At 43.9% G+C, this 18360-nt stretch overlaps 1 protein-coding gene across 8 annotated transcripts in view; it reads right to left on the bottom strand.

Annotated features, from left to right (window-relative positions):
* The window catches only part of MATN2 (matrilin 2), a 72748-nt gene extending 60545 nt beyond the window's left edge, over positions 1 to 12203 (bottom strand). For all 8 annotated transcript variants that reach the window (XM_051610152.1, XM_051610153.1, XM_051610156.1 and 5 more), the window contains exons 1-2: positions 12153 to 12203; positions 1504 to 1671 (exon numbers count right to left, since the gene is read on the bottom strand). In XM_051610152.1, the coding sequence (XP_051466112.1) occupies positions 1504 to 1657 (154 nt within the window). In that variant the 5' untranslated portion in view covers positions 1658 to 1671; positions 12153 to 12203. The remainder of the gene's footprint in view (positions 1 to 1503; positions 1672 to 12152) is intronic.
* Between the last annotated feature and the right edge of the window lie 6157 nt (positions 12204 to 18360).

Genomic DNA, 18360 nt, shown 5'->3' with positions numbered 1-18360 from the left:
ACAAATAATTTGGCTTTTGAAAGAATAAATAAATAATTTAATCAATATATTTTGATTTTGAATAAGCAGTAATTCTTTTAACATGTTTCCCACTATTTAAAATTTGAAAAAGAGGATATAAAAGCAATTTTAAAAATCATAGGGGAAAAAGGCAAGCTGAGATATGTGAAACATTTTTAGTTCCTCCACATAACACCTTGCTATTGTGTTCATTTTCTAGAGAAACAGGTAGTTTATTTCTTAAATAAGCTCACTCAGGGTATTTGCTGGGGACCCTAAAACATTCAGGAGGGGCTGCTATTGAATCACATTTTAGAATTTAGGATTCTAGAAAGTTTGAGAGTCCTACAGAGTAAGGTGTGAATGTGGGTATTTCTCTTTGCTGTTTCATATCCATGTTTTTTGATTTTGTCATTTGACTTAAACCTGTTCTAGAAGAATCAAAACCTAATGGTTTTAAGTTAACAAAGGACAGCTTGTGAATGATACCTCATAGAATTTTACATATTTAAAGAATACGTTTAGTTTGGAGAAGAGTGCCACTAATAAAACTTGTTGCTCCTCTCTCTGTCACCCATTCTCTCATTTTCTGGCTTTGTTTCTTGTTCTTTCTTCCTAATACATCTTCTGCAGGGCATTTCACATTCCTCATGTTCGCCTAGGTTATGTCACCTGGATGGAGAGGCTGCTTAACATCTCCCAGTGGCTGGAGAGAGATATCTGACTAGTTCTACAATTAATGTGCATCATGAATACCTAGTGATGGGTCATGTCCAAACCCTGTTGATGCTATGTTTTTATAATCTGACAATTACTTTAAACAATGAGCAAAAGAAAATTATTCTAAGTTGCAAACTGTTAGCAGATGAAAAGGCTGACCAACAAACTGCCTGATGATGTACAGGCAATGATCAATCAGAGAGAGATGAACCTTATGTTTCAAAATATGACAGCCACAAGCTAAAACTGCTAGATCCTGTCCTCAGATTTTTGGCAAAAGAGGAAAAATGAGCACCTTATTACAAATAATATGAACCTGACAAAATGAAGGGATTAACACTAAGTAATGTCATGATAAGCTTTGTTTCAATAGCCACTAATTTTCATTAAATCATCCTTATACACAGCACATATATCCAGACAGCTAAAACTCACTGGCATGGTAAAAGGCAGCTTTGACAGAAGCTCCATGGGCCAATATGTCTTTTCTCTAAGCAGTGGTCATAAGGTCTTTTCTCCAAGACAACAACCCTGTAGCAAATATTTATTTCATACCACTTACAGAAAGTAGATCTAGGACCCCAAAAGTAAATACCATCTCTCGACAGCTGCTAACTGGTCAACAAAGTCTGTCATATTCCCGCTTGCAAATGGCAATTTCCTTTTTATTATAAACTAACTCAGTCAAGGTTTGACCAGCTGCTGAAGCCTTTGTATCATTTTCATTCCAGATGGCCTTTGGTGGTGGTGTTTGGGTTTTGTGGGGTTTTTTTTGTAACTTACCTAGTAGAGATTGTGAGTTAACATCCCTTCTTTGGTTGAAAGGTCCTCCAGGGAGGTCTTTTGCCATGACAGAGACAGTGGAAAGCAGAGTATGTCCAAACAGGAGAAAGAAGCATGCATTAATTTTCTTCATCTTCAAGAAACGGAGGGACATCTAAGAATGTGAAACTGCAATAAAGAAGAGAAGGAGATTAGCTCTTTAATTACACAAAAAGTCACTGCAACCATGTCAGCCCCCTTGCTGCACTGCTTCACTCCCATCACATACAGACATGCAGATATACTGGCGTGGAATAATACCTACAACTTCAAGGAAGACCTACACAATAAAGTAGCAGTTAACAGACCCTGCAGTATTTATAAGCATTGTTAGTTGAAGCTAATCATTATAATTTAAGATGTACTAACTTTTACAATAATTTGTAATAATCAAGTATTTTTGAAACAAGAAAAGCAACTTTGTGTCAGTAAGCCTGTCAGCATAAATAGGTTCGAGGAGTTCACAAATACATTTTCATTATTCTACTCAGCACTCTCTTGCATTTTTTCAGAAGTTCAGTGGTTCTTGCAGTCAGAGGGATACTTGCTTCAGAAAACCTTGGAGAATTAAAACATGAGAAGGGAATATATTCCAGAAACAGCAACTGTAAATGGAAACTGGCAACAGCTCACGCTTTCTTTTCAGGAGACTGCCTGTGGTTACTAGCATGAAGATAACAAGTAACAGTGCAGAATGAATCTTGTTTACTCAAGGAGACTTCCAAAGACTGGCAATGAGCATGCCACAGGTTTTGGAGAAGTTTTGTCATACAGAAGAACAAACTGACAGGCAAAATTCCTACACTAAGAGATTATTCCTGCTCAGGAGTTTGTTAAGGCACCATCAAAAGCCATGGCTGACTCTGCCCACCAACAGGAAGCTAAGACTGACATGCTATGTGATCATCTTCTGGCCATATCTCCTGTTGGTGGGCTTCCTCAGATGGCAAATCCTTCTACCTTCTGCCAAAACTTCACCGCTGTGGACTGTGAACAGAGCATCTCACTGGAGCTAAATTCAGCCTCAGAACTGGTGATGAAGCTTAGTCACTAATTCCCCTAGATGCACCAGAGAATGGATAAAAACTGAATCTGAGTGGAAGCTTTACAAGCAATGCAAATTTTATCAGCAATTTTTTGTTAAGTAACTAAGACGTTGGAAAAGAAAAAAAAAATAGTGTCCTAAACCTAATAAGTGCATAGAGCCACAGATCTGTAACAGAAGGCAACTAAACACCCCAGTTCAGAAAGAGAATTGATTTTTTTTCTCCCCACCATGAGGTAAATAAAGAGATTCTGTACATTATCCTTCAGTCTGTTCCACACAGCCATTACACATTGATCTATTTTCCTATCATCTGCTTTTCCTTCTGTGTATCCTACTCAGCATCCCGCAAATGCAAACACAGTGTTCTGATGTATACGCCAGAGAGAAAAATTAACTGAGCCTTTGCACTCAAAATTACCAGCCTTGCTTAAATGTTTAATGTTATTCAGTCACAGGCAAAACATGATTTAATGATGTTCAAACTAGGAAAGAGTGAATAGTTGTGAATAGTTGGCACTTCTAACAGTGGCCTCAAAAAATTCTGGTTTTGGAGCCCTAGCAGCATGTACACCTGAATAGTATCACTGGTAGAGTATTTCCAGTGTGCTAGTCAGAAACAGATGGACACTGAAACAGCACGCACTACAGAAAATGGGACAAAATTTTGCTGGAGGCAACAGTTGTTACTGCTGTAGATGAACAATGAAAGCTTCTCCCAGGTTGTCTCCTCACTTCTCAGGACACAGCAAACAAAACACAGGACTCTATAAGGGAGCCTCCTCTCTCTCTCTGGTCTGTTCCTTCAGTACACAAGGCAAATGAACCTCAAGCCAGTTCTACCACCGCTGTTTAGAAACATAGAAGCTGTGCTCAGAGAGCTGAGGAGCGTAGAGAAAGATTTCTTATTTGCAAGGCTGTCACACGAACCAGACATGAGCAGCTTGTTGGAATCACAGACTGGTTCAGGTTGGAAGGAACCTTAAGGATCATAAGGTTCCAACCTCCCTGCTATGAGCAGGGACACCTCACACTAGAACAAGCTGCACAAAGCCTATTCAGAAGGGCTATCTGGCTGTTACCTAGTTATCAGTGGCTTAACTCACCTCTCCATCCTACCCATCCTAAACAGCTGTGGAGACTGGGCCAAAGCCACTTCACCTGTGGCAGAGCACCTTCACTGAACCATCCACCAAGACTGTAATGCCAAAGAAAACCAATATAAAGGGGTGACTCGGGACAGTCCTACCAGCTCTGCAAAGTATCCCAAAATAAGCCCTCTTAAATTCCAGCACTTAACATACTTTATACCTTTGTAGCAATCTTCAATATTTGGTAGCAATTTCAAATTCACTAGGCTCACAGCTGTCCCTAAGCAACTTATGCCATTTTGTCTTTGAATTATGTTAGGAAATGTTTACATGGCATGTAAATATCATATTATCAGCTACATAAGCATTCATTAACAGCCACTGAATTCTGACACGTATTAAAGCATATTAAAGCAGAATATTTTCATTTTTGTATGATTTTACTAGTCTCTTTGAAAAGTAAGGTGGTAGGTACTAAAGAAATAGAAGCACTGAGTAACAATGCTTAGTTTTCTGGGGATCTATTTATTCAAACTTAACGTAACTACTGGTGTTCAATAGCATTTAATATTGATTCAGAAACCTTAGATACTTAGATTTCAGTATCTTTACCAGCCTGATAACCAGAACTTACAGTTCCACTAAAAAAAAATCTAATTCTCATTTTAAAAAAGATATATTATCAACAAACAAACAGTGGTTTAAAATCCTGTTTCAAAAGAAAACAATGCTTAACAGAGAGCTTTAATTGCCTCATCTTAAAAATTTTTACATATAAGATAATCTAAATTAGAAGTTAAACTGAAGTTGCATCCATTTTCAGTGAGAAAAAAAGCAAGTTCCCAAAGCCAAAGGCTGTGTATGTGATAACACATGCCACTGATCCAAGCTCCTTGCCACCCTTTCATCCACATTGAAAGCTTCTGTGCTGCTTTCCTGAGGTGATGACAGTCTAGACTTCTGTCCTTTGCTCTAGTTCCAGGTACATACTTGTGTCCACTGCTGCTTGCCTTTTTACATGACCAGTCTGTATTGTGATTGCATGGCTTCTCATACAGTCCTCCCACGCTTCTCTGTTTATTCTCTGAATCTTCTTCTAGGTCCCCTGTCTTCACTCTTGTGCTGGTTTGGTTTGGCTGGTTTTTTTGGTAGTGGGGGAGGGGTCCCAGAGATGTCTCTGGTAAGAAGCTGAGAAGCTCCCCCAGCTCCAAAACCAGCCAAGAAGCCATTAGAGAGACAATGGATGTGCCTCTGTTATTAACACACAGAAGAACTGATCTAACACCTGAGCAGAACAAGCAGTTGAAAAAGGAGCTGAGATGGAGAGGCAGAGTAGTGCCCATGGTTGGTGAGGAAGAAGGGGAAGAAGGTGCCCAAGCAGAAGTTTCCTGCAACCTATGGTAAAATGGCAGGCTGCCCCTGTGCAGTCATGGAAGAACATTCCCTGAAGGCACCAGGAGGGGTCAACTTGGATTTGCTGCCAGTGAACTTGGCTTATGCAGCTGTGGAGAACTCGTGGCAGGGAGGTGACTGCTCCCGCTTATGCAGCTGTGGAGACTCCGTGGCAGGGAGGTGACTGCTCCCGAAGCAGCCCGTGACTCTGTGGGAAGCCCAAGCTGGAGCAGCTCTGGACTTGGTGGGAAGGACTCATGAAGGAGAGGTTCGTGGAGGACTCTCTCCCATGGGAAGGATCCCATGGGGAAGCAGGGAAGGACTGTAAGGAATCCTTCTTCCTGAGGAGGAAGGCGCAGCAGGAACCACCAGCCTGTGACGTGACTCTAAACCCCATCCCCTGTCCCCCTGTGCCGCTGGGGGGAAGGAGGGAGAGAAACCAGGAACAAAGTGATTTGGGCCCAGGAAGAAGGGAGGGGTGGGGATAATGTGTGTAAGTCCTGCTCTGTGTGTTGTGTTTGTCCTGTGGGCATCTGATTAGTGTGAAATTATTTTTCCCCAAGTTGAGTCTGTTTTGCTCATGGCCTTGATCAGTGAGTGAACCCTCCTTGTCCTTTGTCTCAACGAACGAGTTGGTCTTCGTCCTCCCCATCCCAGAGTGTGTGTGTGTGTGAGGGGCAGGGGGTGAGTGAGCAGCCACGTGGCTGTGTCCTGGTTCTTTGTTGTCATGTTTGGCTCAAACCACAGTAACTCCAGAAGCTGGCTGGGTTTTATTGCACCACATCTGGTATTTAACACCTCATTTTCCCATCAGGCTAAGCCAGGCTGCTGGCACAACCTTTTGTAGGTTTATATTGCTGGCTAACCCTTGCTCTACCAGCTGAGAACACATTCCCAAAGTACCCAACTTACAAATACATATTTTTGCAGCCATCTGGAAAATATGAAAATGTGTTTCAAGCACTTCAGTTTCATCCGTTGCAGCAGTATTATTCAGCGTTGTACCATCAGGAGCCAACTCCTGTGGGCAGACACAAGACCAAGTCACCAAACTTGGCCAAACATCTCAAAACCAAAACAAACCAAGAGGAGGTGTAGCAATCCATGGAGCTCAACCAGGCTGAGCACTAGATGCACCAGCTTCCACTGCTCTGTTCTTCTACTTACAGAGAGAGGAAGAAGATGTTTCTATGCAGGGCTTTTACAGCAACCACGGAGCAGTGAGTGCAGCCCACTGCTCTGCTGGACACATGAAGAAGCTCCTAACAGAGAACAAGCAACTGCTGCTCACAGAAGTACAAACTGGTAAGGGCTGCTTGCAATATCTGCAGCTGACTTGAAGAAGGAGGAGGAGATTTTTCCAGAAGGTGGAAAATACATAGGCAGGCTCTCTTGTTTCTTTCAGGCTCCCTAACTGGCTGCTAGGCAAAAGCTAGATATTCCACTGTATAAATAGTTTTCCTATCAACTTTATCTGTGCTTGCTTGGCCATATACCCATGCAACAGAATAAAAGAATAACAGAATAACAGAATAAGGGAAAACCCTTCCACTGGTCTGGAGGGCCATCTTTTTTTCTGTCAGGTATCTTAAAAAAGTACTTGCCTTTGCTGGACAGAACATGCTGAAAAAGAAACTGGAAAACTAGGGCAGTAATGTTTCAGCTTATGTCTCCTGCTCCTCGGGGTGGTCTCCATCCTCATCTTGCAGTACAAGTTCCCTTCAAAGGCTAAATCAGAAACACGAACTCCACAAAGCCCTACCTCTCCACCTTCTCCAGCTGCCACCAAAACTGGCACAATGCACAGAAAGAGAATTGTCAGCAGTTACCTGGGACATCAACACCTTTAGCAGATAATATCCCCTCTCTTGAATGCTAAATAATTTCTCATCATAGATGGGAAGGAAAGGGGAGACAAAAAATAACCAGAGGCAGCAGCTACAGAGGCTGCTTTCTGCTTTCCTTGTTTGATAGTTAAAAGAGACAGTCATTTACTTTCATTACGCTACCAGCAGATCTAACTTCAGGGATTTTAAGTTACAAAGAATTTAAGTGCATACAAGAGAAAACATCCTGAAGTTCTTTCAGCTCTCATTATCTACCCATTTTTAATATAACAGGAAACTGCAATCAAATCAAAAGCTTTCACTGAAGTTAAAGGAACTGCAAGCCATCTATGTAAGTCAATAAAACCAGAGTTTGTGTCCCCAAGTTAGTAAGCACAGTGAGTTGCTTGGAAAACCAATGTACTCTAATTACATGAAAGCCACAAAATACCTGATTCTCAATCCCATCACCTCTGAAATTAAACATAAATAAGGACTCCAAGCACTGTAAAGCCCTGTTAACTGAGTCAGAACATGTTTCAAGGTACTTCACTATCCACAAGTCAGCACATATATTATTAGCCCCATGACTCATTAAAATCACTGTGTGTGGCATGGGTATTGGGACATAAGAGTATTAATAATTGCCTGCATCTTTCTAGACCAGCTGCCAACACAGTCATTTTCCACTTCTCAAAAATAGCTATAGAGCCCTCACAGAGTCAAACATCACAAGATCTCTGTCCCTACCTATGCAGGTGTTCTGTGGGGGCAGTGGGTCACAATGAGGAGGGTGATATTTATCACATCAGCAAAAAGCACCATTTTGCCTTCCTCCTTAAAAAGGAGCATTCAGCTGTCATCGCACTCCGTCACATGATGAATTGGATTTTCTGCAACTCGTTCCTGCACAAGAAGGGCTTCACTAAGCTCAGCAGCACGGGACAGGTATAACCCTCCTAAATCATGGTTGTTAACTGCATCTCACTGATATGGTTAAATCATGAAGAAGAACCCAGGTTGCTCTTGCTCTGAGTTTGTGAATTCCTCATCTGCTCCTCAACCCCAACAGCAAGTACCATGTGCACATGAACCGACCCACCATCACCACAAGTCCTGCAAAGCAGCAGAGTGGTTGGTACTCCCTTGTTAACACATTCTTTAACTCCTTTTAAGAGGCTGACTTTTGCCATTCATACTGCCAGTATTATTAGATTAATCTGGGAAAGTCGTTATGTAAAATCAATGAGTAATTCAGGTGTATTCTGAGACAAGATAACTCAAAGGCTAACAGCCTTTTATCAGTCTAAAATATTGAGTGCCCAGACATAAAGAGTAACCCAAATCTAGAGCGGGTTTAGGGCCAGAAATCGTGTACTCCAGCACAAGAAGACTGGGACAAATTCTTTGCATAGGTTCATGAAGCTTCCTGACAGGAAGTTTTGTGGCCACACGTTGTTTTGTGTCCACAGAAGGGCACAATCCTAGCAAGTGGTGGCAATTTGCCTGTTCCAGACATGTCTGCATAGTGCTGGGGACAGGACGACAACCACAGATTCACTAAGTCTTCCAGCTTTGTTTCCTATGCTTTCATATGGTCCTCCTTGCTCAACACGTATACATACTTTGGCAGCTAAAAGGATATTCCAGTTCTCTTTGTACTGAGAGATCTCCCTGCCTTGTACAGCAATTGGGCTGCAGCTGAAGGAAACTCCATCAGTAGAGAAATCTTCTGACTGCTGCTACAAAAGGCAACAGCTGAGTTATATCCTGGACTAATAAAATCAAATGTGACAGTGGACTAAACTTAGATTTTGAATCAGTACAGGAAAGACACAAAATGCATTATAAAGCAGTTCCTAGAACTTCCTAGAAGGGAAGTAAATGACATTTGGTAGTCAGCCAAATATTCCCACAAACCCAAGACAGGCACCCATAAGTACCTGTTTGCAGAGTGTAGCTGAGGGTGCTACAGGATATGGGAAGACAACCATGTTCTGGAAGCCATCAGAAGAGCACTGAAATAGGGGAAGAGCAGCTTGTCTATTCAAGGACAGAGGTCAGCTAAGGTCACAAACATCTTGAGTACACACACTAAAACATAAATGTATCAGAAAAATCAAAGATCAGCACTAAATTTTATTTTGAGGTGTAAATACCATGGTAGGACTTTTATACAATGGACTTAGTTATCTAAAGGTCTTACGGTAAATGTACTACACATGTAATTTAATTTTCTACATGTCTAATGAAATAAAGACCATTAAGGGATTTAATAATTATGTTTAAGTCATCTAAACCCCATAAAGACTTCCTGGTATCACTGTTGTAAAACTAATAACTACTAACCATAGAGTCACAGAATAGTTTAGGTCAGAAAGGACCTCTGTAGATCATCAGGTCCAAACCCTGCTCAGAGCTGAAGCCGACGACCATTTCAGTAGTTTCAGAAACGCACCACAAAGAAGTACACGGTGATGCTGTAGAACAGTGCACCCATAGTATGGTTTACTCTGCATAGTTTCCAGTGGTCAGACAGCAAGCTTTAGCAGTGGGAATTCTTATTTTATGACAGCATCAGTCTCCATGCCATGATTTTCTTCAGTTGCCACTTGGACAATAGACCTTTTCATTATCTTGTTCTTTTGCGGAAGATTCATTTGCACTTTCTGGTTCCGAATCTGATCTAGACATCAGAGTTTCCACAAAGTTCCCAGAAGACTAGCATGGGAAAACTGAGAAACTTCACTTTTACCATAAAGACTAGGTATTTATATAAAAGCATATATTATATGACATATAATATATGTGCGGGCTGCTTAGTTTTGTCTCTGTGAAGTACAGTCACAAACCATAACAGACTGTTAATTGCAAACAGAAAGTACTTAAAAAAAAATAAATTAAAAAAATACAGTAGTTCTGAAACTTGTTTGCAAACCCAAACAGATCCCAGTACCAGCACCAGTGTAAAACAGTAACTTGGGGATTAAAACCACTCCATTCCAAATACTCCTCGCTCACAATGAAAACATGATCTAACAAGTATGCTGTATAAAAGAACCTTGTTAATGATGTCCAGATTATAATTGCATAGCAGTGCTTCATGTTTTACCCTCCCATGGAGGTGGTCTGTAAGTCAGGGGAGAGTATTTAAATCTTATTAGCTTACTACAACATCTTTTGCTGTTGCAGCTGGATCCCAGGGTCCCGGCTCATAAGCACTAGAGTGTGTGTTTGTTTGTTTGTGAGATATCCCAGTGAAGTCAATGGAAAGATTCATGTAAAGTAATTAGGTGTGAATATTGAGTGTAGGATTTTGGGTCTTAGCTGCAGCCTGGTATGACTGGATGCTACATTTTCCGAAGATATAAAATAAACAAAATTTGATGGATCTAGTTACAATCATCATGATACACAGTTCATGAGGAAATATTTTTAAAATTCAGTGCTTAAAGCTGACACATCTAAATGAAAAATGTATAATGCAAAAATTATTTTGCAGATTTTGTGAAAAAGTCATATGTGTATGTCATTAAATTCTTAAGGATAATTAATAGTAGGGTTTAGTAGGAAAATTTCTTCTGAAGTAGTCAGCTGCATGACAATAGCACAGTTATAGCATGTAACACAGCATGTTACCTTTGCTGATCTCAGTCAGGGTCATCCACCCTTGAGTGATGGTCTCAAAAGAAAACCCAATAATTTAGGAACTATTAATAAATGAGTAGATTGCACTCTTCCCTCCCAGCACGAACTCACAGTTAAGCAGAGACAGCTGCCAGTCTGACATGGAAAATACTGTCTTCTGAAACAGCAATATGTGGTCATTAAATATGCCACAACAACCTTGAGATGAAGGAGCACCATCTAGGTTGGGTTTCTATGGTATGTTACATGCAGCAAACTGTGCCCTGCTCCTTGCACATCCAGCAAATGCTCTCCTCTTGGGAAGCCCAGGTGCTTCCCGGCCACCCGCCAGAGGTGGCCGCTCCAGTGCAGAGGTACAGAATCACAGAAGCATTCTGACTGGAAAAGACTTTTAAGATCATAGTGTTGCGATGAGTCCAGCAGGAGCAGGGCCGAGTAACGACACGACAATCAATATGATCTTACATATCGTTCTCCTTTATTGTTAGTTCGGTTGCTACTTAGATACTCTAAGTTACTGTCCACGCAGCAGGCTTTGTTTTGCTATCGGTTATGACTTTATGCATTATGTTATGCCTTTATGCATAACAAGCACTATTTAGTTACATTCTGCAGTTTTCACATCCATCTGTACATCCTTGGAAACGATACATTTCCTCAGTTTCCCAAGGCTAAAGACAACCCTTGTTGCAAACACGTTGCAAACAAGAACAATGGCTAACTTCATACTACTGCTACAGCAAGGATTGTCAAGCCCTCCCAGGCTCTCAAAATCATGGCCCTGCTGTATTAAAAATTCCTCCACATCACAGAGTCCAGCCGTAACCTAACTCTACCAACCATTAACCTAACTCTGTCAAGTCCAGTGCTTAAACCATGTTCCTCAGCACCACATCCATAAATCTTTTAAACTCCTCCAGGGACGGTGATTCAACCACCTCCCTGGGCAGCCTATTCCAGTGCTTAATTGCCCTTTCAGTGAAGAAGTTTCTTCTAAAGTCTCATCTAAACCTTCCTTTCGGGGCTGTACCCACCACACGTCCTGCTGGCAGCTGGTGAAGGCACCTGCAGGCTACTCACTAACAAATGTTTCCAGTCCTAGATTGCTCGTAAGATCCAGTGGGGTTTCCCCTTACAGCACGTAACGCTGTTAAACGAGTTACTGAAGCATGCAAGAGGGAAGAGGGCACAGGGGAACTTTGCTCAGACCCGTGCAGAAAAAGAAAGAGACGTGTTTCTCCCGCGGCTGAAGCACCAGTAGCCAACCACCCCAGCAGGACCCAGCGAACATCTGACCCAAGCCCGGACCCCGCCGCGGCCCCTCGCCTCGGCCTCCCGCGTCCCGCCGGGCCCTGCCGCCCGCGCCGCAGCCCCCGCCGGCCGCCCGGCCCTCCCTGCCCGGCCCCTCACCCGCAGGGGCGCCCGGGGCACCGCCGCCGTGAGGAAGGACCGTCCCTCGGCCGCGCCGGGGCCCCGGGGCGGGGGTGACCCCAGGCTGTGCCGTGCCCCGGGGGTGTCAGCGATGCTGAGCCCCGCCGGGCGGCGCGGGAGGCGGCGGGCGGGAGAGGCGGGGCGGGGCGGGGCAGGGCTGGGCAGAGCCGGGCTTACCTGAGGGGCTGGCGGGGCCGCTCCGCTCCGCTCCGCTCGGCTCGGCTCGGCTCGGCTCGGCTCGGCGGGCAGTGGCGGCGGCCGGAGGGAGCGCGGGAGGGAGCGCCGCCTCCCCCCGCCCCCCGGCAGGGCTGCGGGAGCTGACGCCGCCCGCCAGCCCCGTCCCCGCAGCCCGGCTCGGCAGCACGGAGGGGAAGGAAAGGCGCGGGTCCCGCTCGGGAGACACCGGCCTCCCTGCCCGCACCGCCGGCTCTTCCCCGCGCGTCCCCGGGAGGCAGCCGGGGCTGCCGGGGCCCCTCTCTCCCTCCGGGACGGAGCGCTTGCGCTCCTTCCCGCCTGCCCCGGGCGGGACGCGGGCTGCGGCCCCGCTCCTGTCCCGCGCGAGAGACGCGGCCCCGCTCCTTCCCGCCTGTCCCGCGGCAGGGAGGCGGGCTGTCCTCCCGCTCCCGCCCGCCCGCCGCCAGGGAAGAAGCGCCATCGGCGGCACCCAGGCCGTCGGTCCCGCGCCTTCCCGCCTGCCCCGCCAGGAAGGCAAGACCCGCTCCGTCCCGTTGGCCCCGTCAGGGTCGCGGGCGAGCGGCCCCGCTCCCTGCGGCCCCTCCAGGCTCCTGCCTGCCCCGCGCCCGCGCGTCCCTCGGCCCCGCCGCCCGCTCCTCCTTACCAGCCCTGGCCCTGCGCGGCGAGAGGGCGGGGAGGGCAGCTCCCGCAGCCCCGGGACCGTGCTCTTCCCCGCGGGAGAAGGCCGTGGGGTCCCCGCTGAAAGAGAGCGCGGTGATTTTGACCCGGCAGCTCAGCGCCGAGCCGGCAGCCTCCTTCCCCCGGCCGCGCTCTCTTCCAGGGAAGCCGACCAAGGGAAACGTCGGGGAATGGAAATCCCGTTCCCCGCGTGGGGGGCCTCCGGGCCGAGGCACACAGCCCGCGGTGAAGCGTGCGGGTGGGTGGGTGGTGGCACCGCGGCAGGCCTGTGGGAGCCCCGTCGGGGAACGCGGGGAGGGAGGCCTGACAGAAACGGGCCGGGTAGAAGGGGCCGTCGTTTCTCGGCTGTCACGGCAGCAGCGCAGCCAGTACTCTGGGGGGAGGGGGGAAAGCTGAGCGTGGAGTTTTTATCAACGCTTAAGGTTTTATTACACACTACGAAAAAAAAAAATAAATACAATTCCTGCTTTGTTCCAAAGCAATTGCAATTTCTGTTCCCTGGAGAAAAGCAATAGTGAAAGCCATTCCAGACGGCAGAGGTGAGCTGGACTCACTGTCATGTCCAACAGGAAAGGAAAAAGATCTCCAAGCCATGCCAATTCCAGAGTGACAGGTGCCAGCGGGGTCCCAGAGAGATTTGTACCTCCCAGAGCTGCTGGTATGGTGAGCTAATTTTGGAAATCAGCAGGACTAATTTTGTTAAGTTTTGTAAAGCGTAACTAATTGTCTGTGAGACAAATGTACAAAATCTGATGCTTAAAAAGGGGAATGTATGTGATGAGCAAATTTCAGACTGAAAGGGGCTGGATTTACCCCACCTTTCATTCTGAGAACAGGCTCCTGAACCTCTCCTTTAGCTAGAGGAAAGGGAAAAATTAAAAAGACAGATGAACATTGATTGACATGACAGCCAAGCGCAGAACAGTTCGCCGATCCTGTGCCCTCTTCTGTAGTGTAGCATAGGACGAGGCCCCAGCCACGCTCCCAGTCAATGCTCCATCATCTCACAATTCAGAATATATACCCCTGAATACTTCCCTGTGCTGTGGCTTGAGGCACCTGCTGAGTTGTCAACAGAAGACGAAAGGCAGGAGAGAAAGAGTGGTGAGAAGATTAAGTGAGTGCCCAGAGGCTGGGCTTGGTGGCTTCAGCTCCAACTTACACCTAAGAAATCCCAACCCTAGCTCTTCCAGAGGCTGTGCAGCCTGCTGCTGTTGGCAGGTGGAACACAGAGAAGGCATCCCAGCTGGAGATGGGAGGGAGGGGCACGACGGCAGCGAGTCAGCATGATAAGGCACACTTCTTCTAAGACACACTTTAGAAGATGGGGGGGGGGAGGATATTTTTATTTGACTTGATTAATCAACTTCACTATTTAATACTGTACCAGAAGTTCTGTGTGTTCCTGACATTATAGAGTCTCTTTGCCACTTGTCCTTCCTCAGATGATGAGCTTCTGTCCTCCACTCCCACTTTGTGACTTCTCTGTTTGGGAGAGACATTGTTCAGCCTGTCAAAAATCTGAGGAGATGGCTAGAGCAAAGTCAGGATATGTTATGTTAGAAAAAGCCAGAGGCTTCTATTAAGACATGCTTTGATCTGCTGGCAACTATTAGGGTACTTGAAGATTGCTAACTGGATACCTGAAGCTTTCTGAGTCTCCTCTTTCCTTTCCTGGCTTCTCTCAGTGTCTGGAAGGATAGTTCTAATTCTGGAAAAATTCCCAGTGATGCAGGCTGCTTTTGAATTACCACAGGCAACCACATAATGTAAAATCCACATTTCAGAAAGCACATTCCACCTTAAGAGCAGGTGCTTTAGTAAAAGCAACAGTGAATTGTTTTCTTCCTGCTGTTGAGAGGACTATTTCAAACCTTCTTGGTAGTTAGATACTTCCTACTAATTTCCAGCCTAAATGTATTTACGGCCATGTTATAGTTGTTTTCTAGTACCAACATTGTCTTTCAAACTAAACAGCTCTTACTCTTGTCCAAGGCTTGCCTAGCTGGGTTATGTAGTGACAACAGTCATTTATTTCCTCTTTCAGCCTTCACTCTTGCTTCACTCAACAAGCAAGTTCTCACTGAAAATACAGAGCTGAGCTGATTCCTGTGGCTGCAGGCAGCAGAACTGAACCTGATACACCATACAAACTCTCACCAGAAAATTTCTATTTATTGAAAATACTTTGCCTGATGGGATCTAGGATTTCATTTTAATTTTAAGTGGCTGCATTACCACTGATGGTTGATGGTCATCTTCGTGTTCAGTTTGTTCATGCAGCTGCACCTGTACATGATTTTTCATTATATACTGTGGTATTTAATCTGTCTTCTAGTTCTTCCATTCTTAAGATCATTGAGTTCTTTCCAAATGAGATCCTCCTTCTCCTTAACATTCACAGTGGCTATTCATTCTCCTGTGTTTTATCAGAAAACTTCCACTTTTGCCTGCCAATTTAATGAATAAAAAAGTTAAATGTTAAAGAAGATTACCAACCAGATCTTTTTGTAATTTTTAATAACTTTTTCTCTATGTTTCCCCTTTGAATACTCCCTCATCCCATTCACCTGTTGCCATGGGCTAAATCCATGCTTAGCTCACAGTCCTTCTCATAGTTCCTATTTCAATTAGTAATTTCCCCAGTGGCAATGATTTTCTGAAGTGTAGACAGATTAGATCTACTGCCTTTCCTTTGCCTCAAAAAAAAGCAGGTTAGATGAGCACAACCTAATGCTGGGAAACTAATCCTACATTTTTCACTTGCTAGTGTTTTGCAACATTTTAATTACATTTGTTCTTAAGTGTTTAGCACTACTTGGATCAGAATAAAAGCTGAGATGGCATTTGTACAAATCAAGTTTGGCAATGGATTCAGACTGGAACACAGTAAGTCCCACCTCAACATGAGGGAAAATCTTCTTTACTGAGAGGGTGACAGAGCACTGGAACAGGCTGCACAGAGAGGTTGTGGAGTCTCCTCTAGAGACTTTCAAGACCTTTCTGGATGCCTTTCTGAGTGATCTGCCCTAGTTGTGGGGGGTTTTTTTGGTCCTGCTCTGGCAGGGGCTTTGGACTCAATGATCTTCAGAGGTCCCTTCCAATCCCTAATATTCTGTGATTCTCTGAGGTTGCTGTAAGATATTGCTTTCCATTGGCACTATTTCTCACTCAATCCAACTGTTAAGAAAATTTGGTGTGATACCTGTGCTATCACTTGAGATGGAAATTGTCTGTTCCCCTTGACATGAATGTGTTTCAGGTTCAGGTCTCCCTTGCTTGTAGTTGCTGGTGCTCTTGCTTATTATCCTGCCTTTGTCTGGTTTGACTAATAAAATATGTATAGATTGCCAAGTTTTAGCAGTGGGTAGACAAGCTGAAGCAAGACAGGTTTCTCAAAGGCCTAAATAAAAGTTTTGTTAGTTTATATTGCAAATAAGAACATATTTAGACCTTAGTAAAAAAAAATTGAAATAAATACATAAAAATGATTTTTAGTGCAATGAAGAATCTGCAACTTTTGTCAGTGGAAGACTTCAGCTTTTTATATATTGACAAGCAAGATCTGAAATGCTCATGAACAAGATCATAAAGCTGTTGTACTTTTAAGTGTCTTTATTAGTCTATAGAGAAATCAAACCATATTTTGAGATAATTCCAAAGTTTGTATCTGGCAGCCTTATGGTTGGAAGTGTTATAATGTACATGTAATATTAACTCATAAGATTTTGAAGCCATGCTGCACTGCAATTATTCAAGCAGAGTTTCCAAAGCATATGTAAATTGTAGTCTATCAATAGAAGTGCCATACTTAATTACGTAATTAGAAGAGATGCTCTTTCCTGAGTGCATTGCTCACTGAAGTGAAGCTGCCTCAGCTGGCTTGTGAAGTGCCAGATCAACAGGTACTTGATACCTCACAGAACATACAAAACAAGCTCCTTCTACTTACAGTGAGATTTGCAGAATTCTAAAATAGCTTGAAAGTAAAACTGGATCAATCTTTTCTTTCTCTGCTGTTCTTCCTAAATAAAGACAGGGAAATTGTTAATTTTATTTTTTTTTTTTCATTGGCTTAGATGTCTGATCTGGTTAAAACTACTGTCATGTAAAGCAAATATGTTACAGTCAGTTGGTAGCTGTCAATTACTTTGATTCTCCATTGTTTAACTTAAAATCAGTTACATAAAAGATAAGGATATAGGGTTCCCAGCTATATCTAATCTGTTTTCCTGAATAAGTTGATAGATAATATGCTGTATCTCATCACACACCCCAAGAAACATTATCTTTTCACTATGCCCACAAGCCCTTTCTACTTCAAGCGTGTGCTTAACATTTCTTTGCTGTTTTGATCATCTGTCCAATTACACTTACGTGATTCTAATTTTGTATACAGTATATTATATGGCTTCTAAAAAGAAATTAGGAGATATTTTTTTTTTTTTAAGCCTCGCTGTTTTCTTACACGGATCCTTTCTGTTCAGCTGATAGCTTTCCATAATTCCAGGAAAATGTTGCTGCTTGAAAGCAAATTCAGTAAAGATTCAAACACACATGTAATGACAAAGTGCTCCTTTCTCACTTGTGGTAAAAAGGAATCAAGCACTTGAGTGTTAGTGATGGACTTCTGATGGATGAGTTGCATAGTGCTGTTCTTGGTTTGTGAACTTCATTGTAAAACCCAAGGAACTGAAATGGATCAGTCTGTGAAGGACTATGAATTGGTAAAGAGCATGCATTTACTTTTCTCTCACACTTCTGTGTTGATTTTCTTGTGTTTTAGTTTCAGATGTTTGAGGATTAGGATCTTGGCTGGCTCTGTACTTAATTCTAAGAATGACTTCTTAGTTCTGAGGCATCTGACAAAGGCAAATAGCTCACTGGAGTGCACGGCCAGACAATATACAGCCTCAGTTCAGCCCTTTGTGCTTTGCTGTCTCTCACTACCACTGCAGGCTTCCATCTTCCAAGTTGTGTGGATAGCAGCTAAAGTCTCCTGCAGTGGCGCAGAAAATTGGGCAAAAGGCAAAAGTTTTGGTTATTAAAGTCTAGATGTTGCAATTGCCAAGGTTTTTCCTACTTAAATTCTCCTGGAAACATTATTTGATTCCTTAAAATGAGGGCTCTTGCAGCTGGTACCCGAAAAGCAAGTATTTGTCATATACATTACAGCCTTTCTTCATTGTCTTCAGGAGAATTGTGTGGTAAGTTATGGTTACTGTCCAGACTGGACAATGTTTATTGGTGAAAAAATTTGATATATGGTATCATCAGAGACTAGACTTGATAAAATACCTACTGACCTCATCTGCAGACAGCACTTAACTAGCTGAAAAATTGTCCTGGGATTGCCACTCTGCCGAGTGTATTCACAGGCTGTAACTTTCAACATCTGGACAATAAAATTGCATTTTCAGCATTTCCCTAGGTAATTTAAGCCATGCCATGCTTAAATTCAACCCTTCATTCCTTCAGAATCCCAGACAATGGTTGTTTACTCAGCTCTTCG

This window comes from Apus apus, chromosome 2, assembly GCF_020740795.1.
Source record: "Apus apus isolate bApuApu2 chromosome 2, bApuApu2.pri.cur, whole genome shotgun sequence".
In the NCBI taxonomy this organism is placed as follows: Eukaryota; Metazoa; Chordata; class Aves; order Apodiformes; family Apodidae; genus Apus; species Apus apus.
The sequence above is the reverse complement of the archived record's forward strand: the minus strand, read 5'-3'. Positions and strand labels throughout refer to the sequence as shown.